Below are 18,460 nucleotides of genomic sequence, written 5' to 3'. Positions count from 1 at the left end.
ATGGGTCACAAGTTAGCTATTAATTGTATATCAGATCCCAGGTTTCGTTCACCAAAGATCTGCACGTGGAAAGTGCCACCAATAAAAAGACAAACAGGATGTGCAGACAATTCTTACAATGAACGACTACATATTTTTTGTTGTTACTGTCTAGTCCCTTCGTGTCAGCAATGAAGGTCGAAAAGGATTGGCAAGTGATGTATGCACATAAGAAATAAATAAGGGAGAGTCGCTTGTAAGAATATGTATGTTTAAACATACACTCCTGGAAATTGAAATAAGAACACCGTGAATTCATTGTCCCAGGAAGGGGAAACTTTATTGACACATTCCTGGGGTCAGATACATCACATGATCACACTGACAGAACCACAGGCACATAGACACAGGCAACAGAGCATGCACAATGTCGGCACTAGTACAGTGTATATCCACCTTTCGCAGCAATGCAGGCTGCTATTCTCCCATGGAGACGATCGTAGAGATGCTGGACGTAGTCCTGTGGAACGGCTTGCCATGCCATTTCCACCTGGCGCCTCAGTTGGACCAGCGTTCGTGCTGGACGTGCAGACCGCGTGAGACGACGCCTCATCCAGTCCCAAACATGCTCAATGGGGGACAGATCCGGAGATCTTGCTGGCCAGGGTAGTTGACTTACACCTTCTAGAGCACGTTGGGTGGCACGGGATACATGCGGACATGCATTGTCCTGTTGGAACAGCAAGTTCCCTTGCCGGTCTAGGAATGGTAGAACGATGGGTTCGATGACGGTTTGGATGTACCGTGCACTATTCAGTGTCCCCCTCGACGATCACCAGTGGTGTACGGCCAGTGTAGGAGATCGCTCCCCACACCATGATGCCGGGTGTTGGCCCTGTGTGCCTCGGTCGTATGCAGTCCTGATTGTGGCGCTCACCTGCACGGCGCCAAACACGCATACGACCATCATTGGCACCGAGGCAGAAGCGACTCTCATCGCTGAAGACGACACGTCTCCATTCGTCCCTCCATTCACGCCTGTCGCGACACCACTGGAGGCGGGCTGCACGATGTTGGGGCGTGAACGGAAGAAGGCCTAACGGTGTGCGGGACCGTAGCCCAGCTTCATGGAGACGGTTGCGAATGGTTCTCGCCGATACCCCAGGAGCAACAGTGTCCCTAATTTGCTGGGAAGTGGCGGTGCGGTCCCCTACGGCACTGCGTAGGATCCTACGGTCTCGGCGTGCATCCGTGCGTCGCTGCGGTCCGGTCCCAGGTCGACGGGCACGTGCACCTTCCGCCGACCACTGGCGACAACATCGATGTACTGTGGAGACCTCACGCCCCACGTGTTGAGCAATTCGGCGGTACGTCCACCCGGCCTCCCACATGCCCACTATACGCCCTCGCTCAAAGTCCGTCAACTGCACATACGGTTCACGTCCACGCTGTCGCGGCATGCTACCAGTGTTAAAGACTGCGATGGAGCTCCGTATGCCACGGCAAACTGGCTGACACTGACGGCGGCGGTGCACAAATGCTGCACAGCTAGCGCCATTCGACGGCCAACACCGCGGTTCCTGGTGTGTCCGCTGTGCCGTGCGTGTGATCATTGCTTGTACAGCCCTCTCGCAGTGTCTGGAGCAAGTATGGTGGGTCTGACACACCGGTGTCAATGTGTTCTTTTTTCCATTTCCAGGAGTGTATTTTATCCAACTGAGTGACACAAGCACGGCAGGTAAAAATTAAGAGTTATAATTCTGAAAGTACATGGGGCATTTCAAGAGGAATAGTAAATATTTTAGGGGATGAGAGTATAGTTCAATTCTAATTTTCATTGGTTACAGAGATAACTTTTCAGTTTGCAAGATGGTACTCCTGGTTCCATGAGTATACTAGCTTGGTGGCTTCTGCTTCCCTCGCATAGACTGTATGGTCTGTACAGATTTTTTTCGGTTTTCTATAACAGAATTTTTATGTTGTTCACAGTTTACAAAACCTTTTGAGCTTCCCACGCCAATCAACACCCTAGAAGCAATTCAGAATTTACTTCTGACCAAAAAGCAATTCTGCTATCTGGTGTCCAAGGTTTTAGTTAATCACGCCTTTTCTGTTCTTGTGGAGATATTTCCATAGAAATTTTCATGCCCTGGCACATACTTCTTTTATCAAACTGAGAAGTGAAATACCAATTTTTATAGATTTATCTTTAAAAAATGCTTTAGTAGTTATTTAATAATAATAATTCATTTTCAAAAAAACTTTCACCCAGTATTTAACTCCCTTAGAGGGTCAATTTAAAAAAATGTTGAACAGGTACTTTGTTATTTCTAAATGAGTAACAAAATACCAATTTTTGTAGCTCTAGCTTCAAAATTGCCTTAATAGCAACACATTTTCAAAAAGCCTTTCATCCCTATTTCACCCTGTTAGGAGTGGAATTACACACAATCCTTTCTTAAATGATGCTTACAGTATAAGATCCATATCCTCCCCAAATTTCAACATCCTATCCTTAGTGGACAATGACGAGTCAGTGAATCAGTCTGGCCCTATTTCACACCCTTAGGTGTTAAATTTCCCAAAATAGTGGAATATGTATTTTTTTTTTTTTTTTTTGTTTCAAACTGAGAAGCCAAACACCAGTTTTCAAAAATTTAGCTTCAGAAATTATTTCACAAAGAAAAATTTTCATGACATTTCACCTCCTATTTCACTTGCTTAAGAGGTTCAGTTTCTGAAAAAGAGTGAAATGCTTATTTTTTAAAATTTCTAACAGAGAAGCCAAATACAAATTTTCACAGATTTATCTTCAAAATTTCATGCATAATAAAATATTTCCATAAAAACTTTCATCCCCTATTTCACCCTCTTAGTGATTGAATTTCCAATTTTCAGAGTTGTAGCCTTAAAATACTTTACTACTTTTTTTAATAATTATTTGTTTTCAAAAAATTTTCACCCGCTGTTTCACCTCTATAGGTGTTAAATTTCCCAAAATAATGGAACAATTATTTCTTTATTTCAGACCAAGAAGCCAAATACCAATTTTTGTTCGCTTGCTTCAAAACCAATAGTCATAATAGCAACATAGTTTCAAAAAAACCTTCCATTATGTGTGGAATTTCAAACAATCACTTCTTAATGAAGCCTACAGTATAAAATCAACACCCTCTCCAGTTTCAAGTTTCTATCCTCAGCAGTTTTAGCTGGGCAATGATGAGTCAATCAGTCGGGACATAACCTTTCAATCCCCAAGCATCATACAAGAAAAATTCTAAGTGTGAACAGGATGGGATGCACCATTGTGTCTGACAATAGGTACAATCTATGAGAACTTTGTAAGTACGAGGTCAGTTTAAGATGACTGCAAGGGAAATTAAAGTAGGAAGAGATCTGTCCGAAGTGAAGAAAATATAATCCTCAGCCAGGGAGCAATGGTAGGCCGGCCAAACAAGTCCTCGCAAAGACTTTCCTTGGAGACTAACATTTCTCAAAGGACAGTTGTTAGAATTTTGCATCATAAATTAGGAACGAAGCAATACAACTAGCAGGTTGTGCAGCAGCTGTCAAACGCGGACAAGCAAGCACTTGTGAGTGCTACACAAGTTATCTTGAAAATGGTACACATGGAGCCTGACATTCTATTCATGTTTTCTGATTAAGCAACACTGCACATCAGTGCTTGTGTGAACAAGCACAACTGTGGTCATCTGGGTGACCAAACACCCCCTGCAAGTTCAAGAGCACCTACGAGATTCCCCAAAAGGCGAATGTTTGGTGTGCAGTGAGCAAATTTGGAGTGACTGGACCCCCCCCCCCCCCCCTTTCCGTTTCTTTTTTTAAGAACAGACAGTCGAGGGAGAGAATTAGAGATGGGCAAAACTGTTCTTTTCAGAGATTGGATCAGAACTGTTCACTCCCTGAAATGAATTAGCTCTTTTTCATGACTCACCACTCATTTACAATAGAAAATAAATGGAAGGCACATTGCCCTTTAAACTTTGTTTATTCCAGTACTATACCTGTATTTTGATCTTATTTGATCCTATTTTGAAGTAACACAGATAATGAGTAAGAATTTTGTATTGTTTATTGAATATTCCACGATATGACAAAGTTTTTGATTATTGATTTATTTTGCACTATCGTGGTTTTTTGGGTGATCGGAAAATGTTGTAACTTGAGATTTACATTAGCAATATATTTGGCTATAATGTATTAAAATTTCATTAACCTCATACAAATACATCGCAAGCCATATATTTTTAAAGTGAACGTTTCCTTCCGAAGACGCCTAAAATCGCAAAATCCGTACCAGAATAAGAAAAAAAATATAAATTTGACTGTAAAACGAAAGTGCTGCATATAGCCTTACGCAGAATAAAACAAGGAAAATATTGGTGTATCACATTTTGCGATACGTTTATCGGCTCGCTCGTAATTAAAGCGTAAATTCGAGTGTCCATAATAAAAATCCTATAGTAAGAGGAGTCATCAGGAACCTAATCTAATCAGTTTAAACAAATAAAAATAAAATAAAAACAACTGATGTATACATAACATAATAATGTAATATACATAGCGGTATTACTACGAAAAACAATATCCAGTAGGGACGAACTCCGATGCAGAGGCGCTGAGTCGAGCAGGTCGAGCCGCGAGCTGTATTACTGCGTGAGCTGAGACCGCAGAGACCACAGTGACACCTGAGTCGCTTTGTTCAACGCTCTGGATAGAGTCGAGACGGTGGGGTGAGCGTTGAGCGGGCGAGTTCCGAGGGTGGGGGGAGCGGTGAACTCACCCGCTCCGAGACAAATCGTCCGTTCCCTTGCGAGCAGGTTGTTGCAAGTAGTTCCTATGTTATCCGCTAGGTGGCTCTCTGTCCTGTTGCTCGCATCAACTGCCCAGAGGGCAGGATGTGCGACTGAAACGATCGCCGACAGAGTGCGATGCTAAGTTAAGCTGCGCCAGACACTGCACGCGGCAGACGACGCACAGAGACGCACGGCATATGTGAAACACAAAATCCAATGGGGCACTGCACAATGCAGGCAGCCAAGGCAGAAGCAGGGCAGAGGCCGGCGCTGGCTGTGTTGTGTGGCGTGCACTGTGCTCTGACCAGCAGAGGCCCCACTGATATGCTCCGTCTCTCTCTCTCTCTCTCTCTCTCTCTCTCTGCCGTGGGAAACGTTTGGAGCTACCGTTCTTTTTTTCTGAATCACTGATTGTTCACTCCTTTGAAAGATTCAACTCTATGAATTAGTTCAAGAGCGGATCCCCCATCTCTAGAGAGAATTACCTCCCATGCTCAGCACGTACACAGAGGAGAACATGCCAGTCACCATTCTCCAGCGAGGGTACTTCCAGCAAGATGGCATCCCAGACATTACAGTCAGATGGTTCACCATTACCTGAACGACATGTTTCGTCAATGTTAGATTGGTATAGGTGGTCCTCTCTAACAGCCAACATGTTCACCTGACCTGACGCTATACAATTTTTGGCTGTGAGGCACGATCAAAGTTTGTGTCTATGCCAGCAAACCTAGCCACTTGGATGACCTGAAGCACCACATCACTGAGGTCATCGCTTCAATCCCTGCCCAAATGGCCCAGTGGGCCTTACAATCAACAATGGACAGACACTATATGTGCACTGAGTGGGATGGGTGCCAAATTGAAACCCTGTAACCAAATCACTGCCTTGCAATTTAACATGATTAAACACTCATTTAATGCTAACATCTTTTTGTCTTATTCTGTATATAAAGATATACCAATTGTAAAATTCAGGATGTAATGTAACAATATCACGAAAAGGATAGTTGCTTCTCGCCATATAGTGGATATGCCAAGTCACAGATAGGCACAACAAAAAAAAACAGTTACACAATAAGCTTCTGGCCAACGAGGTCTTTGTCAAAAACAGACAACAGACATACAAACCACACACTCATGGAAGTGCAATTCACAAACTCATGGCCACCATGCGTGTGTCTGCTTTCTAGTTTTGACAAAGGCCTTGTTGGATAAAAGCTTACTGTGTGACAGTGCTTCTGTTGTGCCTATCTGCGACACAACATCGCCGCTGTATGATGAGTAGCAACTATCCTTTTCAAAATATTGATATATCAACTGTCATTTTTGAGTTCAAGATATGCTTGAGTTTATACAATATAAATTTTTAACCAGTACTGTGATTTGTTGGTCAACTCTACCGTATTGCTTAAGCATACGGCACCAATTTGCAAATACTGAGTATGCTGATATGGTATTTGTTTTACAGGTTTTTTAATGGAGACACAGCTCCTTGTTGGGAAGGTGGTAGACGAATTTCTAACCACAGAGCACCAGATTCAGGAGTGTTTTATCTGTGTTTTCACTATGCTGCGTGAGGCTTATACAGTGGGCAACAGTCTATCTCATACGAACATGCAAATGAAAGGAGTGAAAGTCGAAGAAACTATTGAGGTGGTACAACACAGTCCTTCAATAAGCACATACATAACTTCTACACATATCGGTGTTCAATATACAAGAATACAGTGGACACTATGAATGCGCGGCCTGTATCCTTATCGTTTATAGGCAACACATTCAAGGAGGAGGTGCTATCGATAACACTGTCAACTCATATCAGTCGAGAAGCATTCTCAAGAACATTTCTTTGTAAATATGTGTTGCGATATGATAAAAAACTGGTCGAGCCTATCGTGTTAGCATATCGTCTTACAGGACTTCATTATCTAGACTTCCTTAAAAACAAGCTTCCAATATTACTGAAAGACATTCCTTTGGCTACAAGAATGGGTACGGTCTTCCAGCACAATGGTGCACCTGCACATTCCAGTTGTAAGGTGACAGAATCTAAATCTAACACTCCCTGGAAGACTGATTTTCAGAAATGGTTATATTAATCAGCCACTACGATTCCCGGACCTTCTCCCTTTAGCTTTTTGCCTCCAACGAGGAGAGATCCCCAGCAGTGGGATCAACTTTTTTGAAACCAACTGTACAGTGATGTAGGGTAAGATCCAAGTTGTCACACCATGCAGCCATTCGCTCTGGTGAGCCTCTGTTCGTGAGCAATTGATGAAAAAAATTCAGAATTCCGCGTGACGCAGTACAGCTTTAAAAACAGAAACATTAAGCGGTCTGTTCTTGTAGTGTGAAGATTAAGATACAGTCCTCACATGCAAAACATTATGGGTTCAAATCTCATCACGTACTATGAAATTTTTTGTTTTTAAATCTTTATCAAAATGACTTTGATCGTTATTTTTATTCAATTAACTGATTTAAATGGAGGTAACTTTTTTATTTCTATTTCTTTAGTATGTTATTTTAAAAATTAGAATAACTGTTTCAATTGCTCTCATTTTTCTTCGTATTATTCATCTTCCACTCAAAATCTTCATGCATGTGAATTTAATTTTTTTATTTATCTATCATAATATTTAAACATTTTAAATCACCCAGCAACCAGCTACAAAACGAAAGACGAAATAATCTTCTCATACTGACTGTGCAATGGCATCAAAAATATATTTTTCATTATAAAACTTACATTTTTTTTGAATGGTAATTATCATTCAAACATTTTAAACAAGCAGTTACCATGCTGTGTAGAAAATAGTGCAATTGAAGATTTAAATGAAAGGAGGGAATGTAAGTAAAACAAAATCCCAGTGAAATGAGGAATATAAATTGTGAAGGCAATAACATGGATGAACTACAGTGTGTTCAGAAATTCCTGTTACAAACTTCTAGGGCTCATAGAGAGGAGTGAGTACATAATATTTTGAATAGGAACTCATGTCAAAAAATGTACCACTTCCACTCTACGACGGTTTCAGTTAAGATGTGTATCACATCCTGGTATATAATAGGGTAGAAAGGATTTAACTCCCTATGGATTACTACTTGTGGGGTCATATGCGAACTTTAATTCCTGAGACTCCTGTAGAGATGGAGGAGGAACTGCTGGCCCAAGTTCTGGCTGCTGCACTACAAATTGGAGAGAGACCAAGTGGAATGGACAGTGTGTACCAGAACATGCTTTGTAGGGAGAACATCTATAACACAGATCTGTGGTCACCACATCGAGCCACTGGTGTAATGCATCACTACTGTTCTGTACATATGCTGTGTTCTTTTTTGTTGTGGAATGATTTAAGCCTGTAATGTTTAAATGTTAATACCAACCAACGTGCTTGCATAATAAATGGATGTTTCGTTATGTTTCCTTTTGAACTCTTACCTAATAACTGTACTGCATCACGCCTAATTCAGTTCCTCACTCAGAAGTGGATGAGTTAACCATCTGAATTGAAATGTACATTTCTGGATATGGGTTCCTATTCAAAATATTATGTACTCACTCCCCTCTACAAGCACTAAAGTTTGAAATGAGAATTTCCGAACACCCTGTATAAGAAATGTTAAACAGAAGAAATTTCATGGGTGGTTTGAAAAGTTCTCGGAATCACCACAAGAGGTCAGCACTTGCGCAATGAGTTCTTCACGTGATATTCATTGGACTGTTGCCTGTAAACATGTGCCACGTCAGTGTTCTTGGAAGAGAGCTGTAGCGGTGACGTGGCTCTGTTGTTGTTACTGTGTAGTGATTAGCAAAGATGGAAAAAAATTGAGATTTGAGTAGTGATTAAGCACTTTGTAAAGAAAGGTATGAAAGCAGAGGACATTCATGCCGATTTCCAGAATACAATGGGAGACTCTGATCCTTCATATTCAACTGTTGCCAAGTGGACAAATGAATTTAAATTTGGTTTGGAGAGCTTAGATGATGATCCATGCAGGGGTTGGCCAAGATGTGCAACTACTCCAGAAATCATTGCAACAGTGCACAAAATGGTCATGGAGGATTGCCAATTGAAAATGTGTGAAATTGCTCACACTTGCCAGATGTCATCTGAAAGTGTATATCACATTTTAACTGAAGCATTAGAAATGAAAAAATTATCTGCAAGATAAGTGCCACGCCTCTTGACACTGGATCAAAAACGCATGAGAATGGACATATCGGAACAATGTTTGGCCTGTTTTAGGAGGAACGAACAAGGTTTTTTGCATCGGTTTGTGACCACAGATGAAACTTGGGTGCACTATTATATCCCAGAGACAAAACAACAGTCAAAGCAGTGGAAACATGCTGATTCTCCACCACCAAAGAAAGCAAAGACAATTCCTTCAGCAGGAAAGGTCATGACATCAGTATTCTGTGATGCGAATGAGATTCTGTTTGTAGATTATCTCCCCACTGGGAAAACAATTACTGGAGAATACTACACTAACCTCCTGGAAAAATTGCAACAAAAGATACGCAAAAAAGGGCAGGTTTAGCAAGGGAAAAAGTCATCTTCCATCAAGACAATGCATGCCCGCACACATGTTCTGTCGCCATGGCAAAGTTACATGAAATAAGGTATGAACTGTTGCCACACTCGCCTTATTCACCTGATATGGCCCTGTCAGACTTCCATCTATTCCCAAAACTGAAAATTTTTCTTGGTGGATGAAGATTCACTTCAAACAAAGAACTGATAGCCAGAGTTGACAACTATTCTGCAGGCCTGGAGGAAACTCTGGAGGTACTCATTTTTGAGATGGGATCAAGGCACTGGAACATTGTTGGACCAAGTGCATTAATCTATAAGGAGACTACATTGAAAAATGAAAAAAGTTTCAGTGATGTAAGTACTTTTTTTCCTATTCCGTTTCGAGCAAACCATCCTCATAAATCAAAGTTAATATACAACAATAATTAAAATCACATGAGCAAAGATTGCAAGTGGAAAAAGGAGGACAGAAAACAGAGCAAACGACAAAGGTGATAAGATGATTAATATGACATGACGAAGGAATACAAATGAGAAAAATTATACTTAAACAAATTACTGGGATAAAAATAATGACCTCAGTCATTTCGATGGCGATTTAAAAATAAAAAATTTCAAAGTTCCTCACGAGATTCGAATCCACAAACTTTTGCACATTACTTTTTTGAAAGAACACTCCGTCATTTGACTGTATATTACAGTATTTCTTCTTCTGTACAATCTAGGTTTCAGATTTCACACCATTATCATGTACAATGTTCTTAGATCATTAACATCATTTCGCTGAATACTGTGCAGGAATTTGACATCACTTCAAGAGTTACATCTTAAATGCATATTTGGGCTGACTTTACTGGATATGATGTGCTTGTAGAAGAATGTGCTGCATTCCTACAAGATATTAATTCTATACCATTTATATCAATGTGAAACAAATTTGTTATACTGTGTATTTGTCATCCTGTACAGCACACAGCAAAATGATGTTAATAGTCTAACAACATTATACTCAATAATTGCTTGAAAGCCAAAATCTAAATTGTACAGAAGAGAAAAATACAGTAATATACAGTCAAATGGTGGTGTATTCTTTCAAAAAATACTGTACAACTGTAGCTCAGTACACTCAGAAACTTTATTGCACATTACACTATGCAACCATTTTGTTTAACAATTCTGTTTTTAAAGTTGTATAGCACAATGCAAAATTCTGAATTTTTTTTTGTAGATTGTTCACAAACAAGGGCCCACCAGAGTGAATGACTGCAAGGTGTGACACCTTGGACCTTAACTGACATCACCGTACAGGAGGTTTCAAAAAGTCAATCCCACTGCTGAGGACGGTTGAAATGGGAAGACCACACAGAAAAAGTAAAGCCAAGAGATGAATGATTGATTGGATTACAGACAGTGTTGCCCCCCCCCCCCCCCCCAATCACCTCAGGGTATGTAAGTATATCAAGTACACGACTGATGCCAGTAATTATGATCCCATGAACAGAATTGACGTAAATCACTTCGCTAAGACCTATTTAATATTTTTGTAAGTTTGATAGCTTCAGTTGACAGCTAAGTCAGCTATGTTATACAGTTACATAGTTGGTTTATTCATACGGAGCTGTGTGTGGTAGTAGTAAATTCTTTGCTAATTATCTTTGCCTGTAAATTTGTTTCATCTGTTATTGTGTTCTGTAATTTCAGTAAAGTTGTCAGTGTAATTTTTATGTTTTAAGTCAGTATGTTCATTAAGAATTTTATCTAAATCTACATACACACATGCAAAAATCCAGACTAAATTCTGAACGGACACAGTTGAAACATAACAATTATTGAAATTATGCAGGGAGTTGCAGACAAAAGTATCTCGTGTAAGCATACAGGAAATATAATGAATTATACAAGCGAAGAGTTGCAATGGACTTAGAATATACTGAAAGTGATCCCCTGCAACATCAATACACAGCTGTGCACCTCTAAGCATATTCAGAAACACTGAGTGTAAAGTCCAGATATCGATGGTGGCTGCTTCACAACTGATGCTGTATTTCTGTTCCTGTATGGTTACCATAATTGACTACCAATCCCAACCCCTTGCCACAAGGATTATATCCCTCTGAAAGACCTAGGTGCAAGACCTGCCCAATCCACCACCCAGCATTTCCTATTCCAGTCCTGCCACAGGCTATCAGAGGCCGGGCCACCTGCAAAAGCAAGTATGTCATTTACCAGCTCTTATATTGATACAAGCACCAACATTCTGTCCAGCAGGAGGAATGGCCACCGCCTAACTGTGGCCGAGAGCAAAGTGAACAATCCTGTGGCACGACATGCAGCCGAACATACCGTGCTTGATTTCAATGGCTGCTTCACTACCTGAGCCATCTGGATCCTTCGCTCCACCACCAGCTTTTCTAAACTGCGCAGATGGGAGCTATCCTTACAACACATTCTCCGCTTCCATAATTACCCTGTCTCAACCTACAGTAATATACTGTACCCACACCTCACTCAACAGTTTCCACCCCCTCTGTCCTATCTTCTCCTGCCTATTCTCGCACCCTGTCCTCCACTTTGTCTGCCGCCCTCCGCCAATGTATCTGCCCATCTTTCCCCGCCCCTCTCCTTTTTTCCCCACCTCCCTGCCCCACAACCTCCTGATGCTGCACCTGTTGACATTCTAGTCCCAACACACTCTGTCAGACAGTGTTCATCTCCCCCCCCCCCCCCCCCCCCACCTGTACAATACCATCCCTTCCCCTTTCCTGCCCCCTCCAGATTATGGCTTGTATCCCACATGATACTGCCCTCCAGGCCAAGCTGCCAAAGTTGGCAGTCACATGTACATGAGGTGTGATTGCTTGTGTGAATGAATGGTGTGTGTTTCTATTCTGCTGATGAAGGCCAGAAGCCGGAAGCTTTATGTAATTGTCTTTTAATTGTGCCTGTCTGGAACTTAATGTGTCTTCTTTATGGTAAATACATTGATGATATTACTACCTGGACTTTACACTGTTTAAAACAGGCAGTCTCCGTGTTTCAGTCATCACGGACTTATGACTTAAAAGTGTATTTAATTGTTATACAAAATATATTTGACTGTTACAAATAATTTAGTAACATGAATTAACAATTTATAAGGTTAAGGTTCAAATGGCTCTGAGCACTATGGGACTTAACATCTCAGGTCATCAGTCCCCTAGAACTTAGAACTATTTAAACCTAACTAACCTAAAGACATCACACACATCCATGCCCGAGGCAGGATTTGAACCCGGGACCGTAGCAGTCGCTCGGTTCCAGACTGAAGCGCCTAGAACCGCTCGGCCACCAGTGGCCGGCTAAGGTTAAGGTTACAGGATTTTGTTTTGAGGTGATTTATGTATGTGTCTTGGAGTAAATCTGTGGTGTCGCTTTGTTTAGAGAGTCTGTGTTGGTGGTCTTCTCTTAGGCTATTACTTAAGAATATTTCTTAACAATATTAGGTCACTTTATTGGTGGGAGGTGAGGTTAATTTTAGTACAATACACCACTTAGTTTATAGTGCAGCTGACAATTGACAACTTTAGCTTGAAACTTCCTGGCAGATTAAAACTGTGTGCCAGACGGAGACTCGAACTCAGGAATATTGACTGTGAGGACGAGGCGTGAGTCATGCTCGGGTAGCTCAGTTGGTAGAGCACTTGCCCGGGAAAGGCAAAGTTCCTGAGTTCGAGTCTCAGTCCGGCACACAGTTTTAATCTTCCAGGAAGCTTCATATCAGCGCACACTCCGCTGCAGAGTGAAAATTTCATTCCAGAAGCTTTATGCTTGCTTAAGCTACCCTTGTTTCTACATCATGTCCTCCTGTCATCATAGGGGAAGAGCAGTAGTGGGCAGTTACAAAATTTTAGTCCTTTAATCTATGCTAAGTTCTATGGCTAACTTAATTCTACTGACACGTGTGTGCACACTAGTGATGTCATACACATCGTCATTGGGGGTTAGCCTCAGCAGTCTGGAGATGCTACGTAAAAGTCGTCTTTTGGTTGAGTAAAATCATTCCACTACTGGTTTATGTGTGTCCCTTAAGAGTGTCACCATATATTCTATCACAGGCCTAACGTACATCATGTATGTGTGAACTGCGGTTTGGTTGTCACATCTGTGAATTGGTCCTCAGACTCGTCTGATTAAACTTACCCCTTTCTTGTCTTATTTAGCAGTTTAGTTAGGTGTGTTTTTCCAGTTTAGGTATTTGTCTAAGAACACATCTAGTTACATAGCGGTATCACTAAGCCTCAGTGTTGTGTCCCAGAGTGTCAGTTGTATTTTGTCTGTGTTTTGTTGGCGTTTTTTAGTCAGGTCTCTTTGTCTGGACAGAACCACTTCGGTTTTGGATGGGTTTGGCAGGATTCTCCACTTAGCCATCCAGGTTTCTAGTCGTCACAGATAGGTCTTTGTCTATCATTGTACAGTTGTTGTCTTCAATTTTGGACACCAGCTGGCAGTGCCGTCAGTGTAGAGCCCTACTGTTTCTGAAGGGGATGTTCCTGTTGGTACGTCAGCCATGAAAAGTGTGTACAGTAGTGGGGAGAAGATGCCCCTTTGTGGTACTCCTGCTCGAGGTGTGAATTCTCGGTAAGACGCACCGCCAACATATACCTCGCACTTTCTGCTGGTGATATACAGCTGCATTACTCACACAACCTGAGTGGGGATGCCCGACTGGTTTAGCATGTATAGTAGTCAGGTGTACCAGAACTGGTTGAAGGTGCGCTCTATGGCTAAGAAGACTGTAGTTGTGCAGTGCCCTCTGCTGAATCATTTTGTTATTCTGTTGGTCAGATGGGTCAATGATTGATAGACTGATTTTGTTGGAAGCCTGTTTGTGTCAAGGGAAGGATTTCCTGACATTCTACGTATGTTTCTCGGGAGGACGACGATTCAATCCCGTCTCCGGCCATCCTGATTTAGGTTTTCCGTGATTTCCCTAAATCGCTTCAGGCAAATGCCGGGATGGATCCTTTGAAAGGGCACGGCCGATTTCCTTCCCCATCCTTCCCTAACCCAAGCTTGCGCTCCGTCTCTAATGACCTCGTTGTTGACGGGACGTTAAACACTAAATTTCCTCCTCCTCCTACGTATGTTTCTCAGTGGTCAGTTAGTATTGTTTATTTGTTTTTCCTAGGACATCGAGTAGAGATATTGGTCTGTAGGATCACGAGGCAGTCTTTGGTTACATTGGAATCATTATTGTTTTGCTCGTTTCCCATCTGGTTGGTAATGTTTTCTTAGTGAGGCAGTAGTTGTAGGCAAGGGAGAAAGTGGGTACTATGAGGTGGGCTGGAGCTTTCTGGAGATTTGTGTGTTTTATGTGATTCTGTCCAAGGGTTGTGTTGGTCTTGAGAGGATTGCGTCCTGAATGGACCGCGTTTATGATTTCTTTCTCAGTCATTACTTCAGGAGTGTGTTTTATGTCTTTTGTCTCTGTTGGTGAGGTATTTAAAGTCAGGGTTAATTGTTCCTTTATATGTTGTCTGAAGTTGTCATCGAATTTAACATCTTGTGGAAAGAAGTATACTTGAAACTTCCTGGCAGATTAAATTGAGACTGGAACACGGGACGTTTGCCTTTTGTGGACAAGTGCTCTGCCGACTGAGCTACCAAGCATCACTCATGACCTGTGCTCACAGTTTTATTTCCACCAGTACCTCATCTCCCACTTTCCAAACTTCACAGAAGCTCTCATGTGAACCTTGCGAGACTAGCACTTCTGGAAGAAAAGATATTGCGGAGATACGGCCTAGCCACAGCCTGGGAGATTGTTTCCAGAATGAATTTTCACTCTGCAGCAGAGTGTGCACTGATGTTAAACTTCCTGGCAGATTAAAACTGTGTGCCGGACCGAGGCTCGAACTTGGGACCTCTTGGTTCAAAAGGCATAGTACAAATGACAAAAGCAAAGGTTAGTACAGATTCAGGCATCTGTGAAAAGATCTATAAGTGAAGCATACAACAATTACCACTGTTGTATGTTAGTATAATATCTTGCTGAGAAACCCAGAATATTCTGTCTTATGTAAAATTGCTAAGTGGGTCTATGGCTTCTATCCAGTCACTCATTATTCTCTCTGCTGAGCAGTATAAGATAGGAAAACGAAAGCTTAAGTTTTAAATGTCACGTTCAAGCGATCATTCATGCAGGAGAATCGTACGAACATACCATTGCGCAGAGTCCCGAATGGATAACATAGTAATTAGCATCACTGGGGTAGAGAAACAACTGAAACAGTCGAAAACAAATAAGTCACCAGGTCTGGATGGAACACCAATTCGATTTTACACCATTAGCCCCTTACTTAGCAGGCGTTTATCACATCTCTCTCACGCAGCACAAAGTCGCAAATGACTGGAAAAAGAGCACAAACTCATATATATCAAAAATGTAAAAGAATAGACCCATAAAATTATTGAACAATATCCTTAAAACCAGTTTGCTGCAGATGATTAAACATATTCCAAGTTCGAATATAATAAATTTTCTTGAGTCCGAGAAGCTTATGTCCACAAATGAACATGGTTCTAGAAATCAGCATGTGTCCAAAACTCAGCTTGTCATTTTCTCACATGATATACTGTGAACTCTGCATGAAGCGCAACAGGCAGATACCATATTTTTAGATTTACGGAAAGCATTCGACAAGGTGCCCCACAGCAGACTGTTAATAAAGGTACGCACATATGAAACAGGTTCCCAGATATGGGATTGGCTTGAAGACTTCTTAAGTTACAGAACCCAGTATATTGTCCTCCAGGGTGAGTGTTCACCAGGGAAAAAGGATATCGTCAGGAGTGCCACTGGGAAGTATGACAGGACCACTGTTGTTCTCAATATACATAAATTTTCTGGTGGACATGGTGGGCAGCCTGTGGCTATTTGGCTGATGATGCTGAGGTGTACAGGAAGATGTTGCAGTCGGATGAATGTAGGAAGATATAAGATGACTTAGACACAATTTCTATTTGTTTTGATGAATGGCAGCTAGCTCTAAATGTAGAAAAAGGTAAATTAATGCAGATGAGAAGGAAAAAAAAAACCTTTACTGTTCGATTACAATATTAGTAGTGTGTCAGTTGATACAGTCATGTTGTTTAAATATCTGGAAGTAATGTTGTACAGCGATATGAAATGGAATGAACATGAGAGGATTGTGGTAGAGAAGGCGAATGTTCGACTTCAATTTATTGGGAAAACATTGGGAAAGCATGGTCCACCTGTAATGGAGATATAGCGTATAGGATGCTAATGTGACCTACTCTCCTAGTACTGCTCTAGTATTTGGGATCTACACTGGGTCTGAATAAAGAAAGACATCAAAGCAATTGAGAAGGGGGGTTCTGGATTTGTTACTAACAGTTTCAAACTATATGCAAGTATTATGGAGATGCTTCGGAAACATCTTCGGAAACATCAAAAGGCATCCGTGGGGAGGGGGGGCAGGGGCGGGGGGAGGGGGGGGGGGGGAGATGATATTCTTTTGAGAGGAACACTATTGGGAAAATTTATAGAACTGACATTTGAAACTGACTGCAGAAAGATTCTACTGCCACCAACATACATTTTGCGTACGGATCACAATGATATGATGTGAGAAAGCATGGCTCATACAGAGGCATATAGACAGTCATTTCTGCCTTGTTCTATTTGACAGTGGCTCACGGATTACAGATATAGATGCAGAAAACATATAAATGAACTATTTATATACCTGTTGGGCCCAGATGGTTAGTGGTAAATTGGGTGCCTGGTAACTGAGAGGTTGCAGGATCAAATCTTGGTCACCCACATATGTTTCAATCTCCATTTTAAAGCCGCCTTCACCACTCCAATATGTGAGGAATCACCAGAAATATATGTGCTTCTGATTCCGTGTTAAACTATAAGTTATGTCTCCCTGGATGGATAAATGGGGTAGGTTAATCACTCAGTAATCACTGAAGTGGCAGCCAATAGAAAGACTTGCACTAGACCACTAGGCCACATAAAATTATTATTATTATTATTATTATCATTATCATAATCTATATGCATAATTAAGTTAGTGCGGAAGCCTCAGAGTGTGAGTCCTATTCACACTTGTCCATTTTTTCCTTCAAGACAACACTTGCCTGCCTTCATAAGATGCAACTGAGACTAGAAACTATTGGCTGAGTGGGTTGGGAGCTCCTACACAATCCTCCTTACAGCCCTGTCTTTCCGCCTCGGATTTTTACCCATTTGGTTCAAGGAAAGAACCTTTGTGTGGAAATGGGTTCAACAGCTAGGGAGAGGTAAAGAAAAAAGCACAAAACTGGCTCTGAGAGCAAGGTAAAGAATTATTCACAGAAGGGATAAGAAGACTTTTACAAAGAGGATGGTATAAGTCTGCAAAGTTGGTGGGGATTATGTGGAAAAGTAGACATAAAATTGTACTGATGTAATAAACCGTTTTTATTGTCAGAATTGTATGTTTCGTTATTGAATGATCCTCGTAGCTAGCCTGACACGAGAGTAGATGCACCAAATGAATCTTAGGAGATACACCTGACTCGGTGTTATATAATATACACACAAAATATGAAGCACAGTGCAACTCAGATTTCTCACAAATGGTCGTACTTACTGGTTCTTCCTTTGGTATAAGTGGAACCAATGCTGCAGTCTCCGGCTTCGTGTCGTTTGGCACTCCACACTCTACAGACACCTGCAATAAGAAGTATTTACTTGTATATTTACGGCTTTTTGAAACATTAAAAAAATACATATATTGAAGTAATAAAAGAATGTAACAACGAAAATAAGCAATTACTGACAATACAACGTAAATGGATAGATAAAGAATCTACTCACCAAGGAAAGGTGTCCTTCTCGTCCCACCCCTTAACTCTCCCCTGACTTGGCATTCTGCGTAACTTTTCTGAACTGTACCCCTTTCTCTACACCTCATTAGTCCTTTTTCTTCACCCCTCTTCCTTCCCCTTCAACTTTTCTGCCAGAAGAAGAAGCCACTGGCTCCAACATTTTGTAAAAGTTAAACCTTTTTGTGTGTGTGTTCTCCTGGTGCCCCTTGGTGAATAGACTTTTTTTATCTATCCACATAC

General features: G+C 41.3%; 1 protein-coding gene across 1 annotated transcript in view; it reads right to left on the bottom strand.

Annotated features, from left to right (window-relative positions):
* Positions 1-18,460, bottom strand: part of LOC126108238 (zinc finger protein 664-like) — a 201,600-nt gene that overhangs the window by 50,383 nt on the left and 132,757 nt on the right. Inside the window, exon 6 of the mRNA XM_049913468.1 lies at positions 17,983-18,063. Coding sequence (XP_049769425.1) covers positions 17,983-18,063 — 81 coding nt within the window. The remainder of the gene's footprint in view (positions 1-17,982; positions 18,064-18,460) is intronic.

Source organism: Schistocerca cancellata, chromosome 11 (genome assembly GCF_023864275.1).
Source record: "Schistocerca cancellata isolate TAMUIC-IGC-003103 chromosome 11, iqSchCanc2.1, whole genome shotgun sequence".
NCBI classification, from domain to species: domain Eukaryota; kingdom Metazoa; phylum Arthropoda; class Insecta; order Orthoptera; family Acrididae; genus Schistocerca; species Schistocerca cancellata.
The sequence above is the reverse complement of the archived record's forward strand: the minus strand, read 5'-3'. Positions and strand labels throughout refer to the sequence as shown.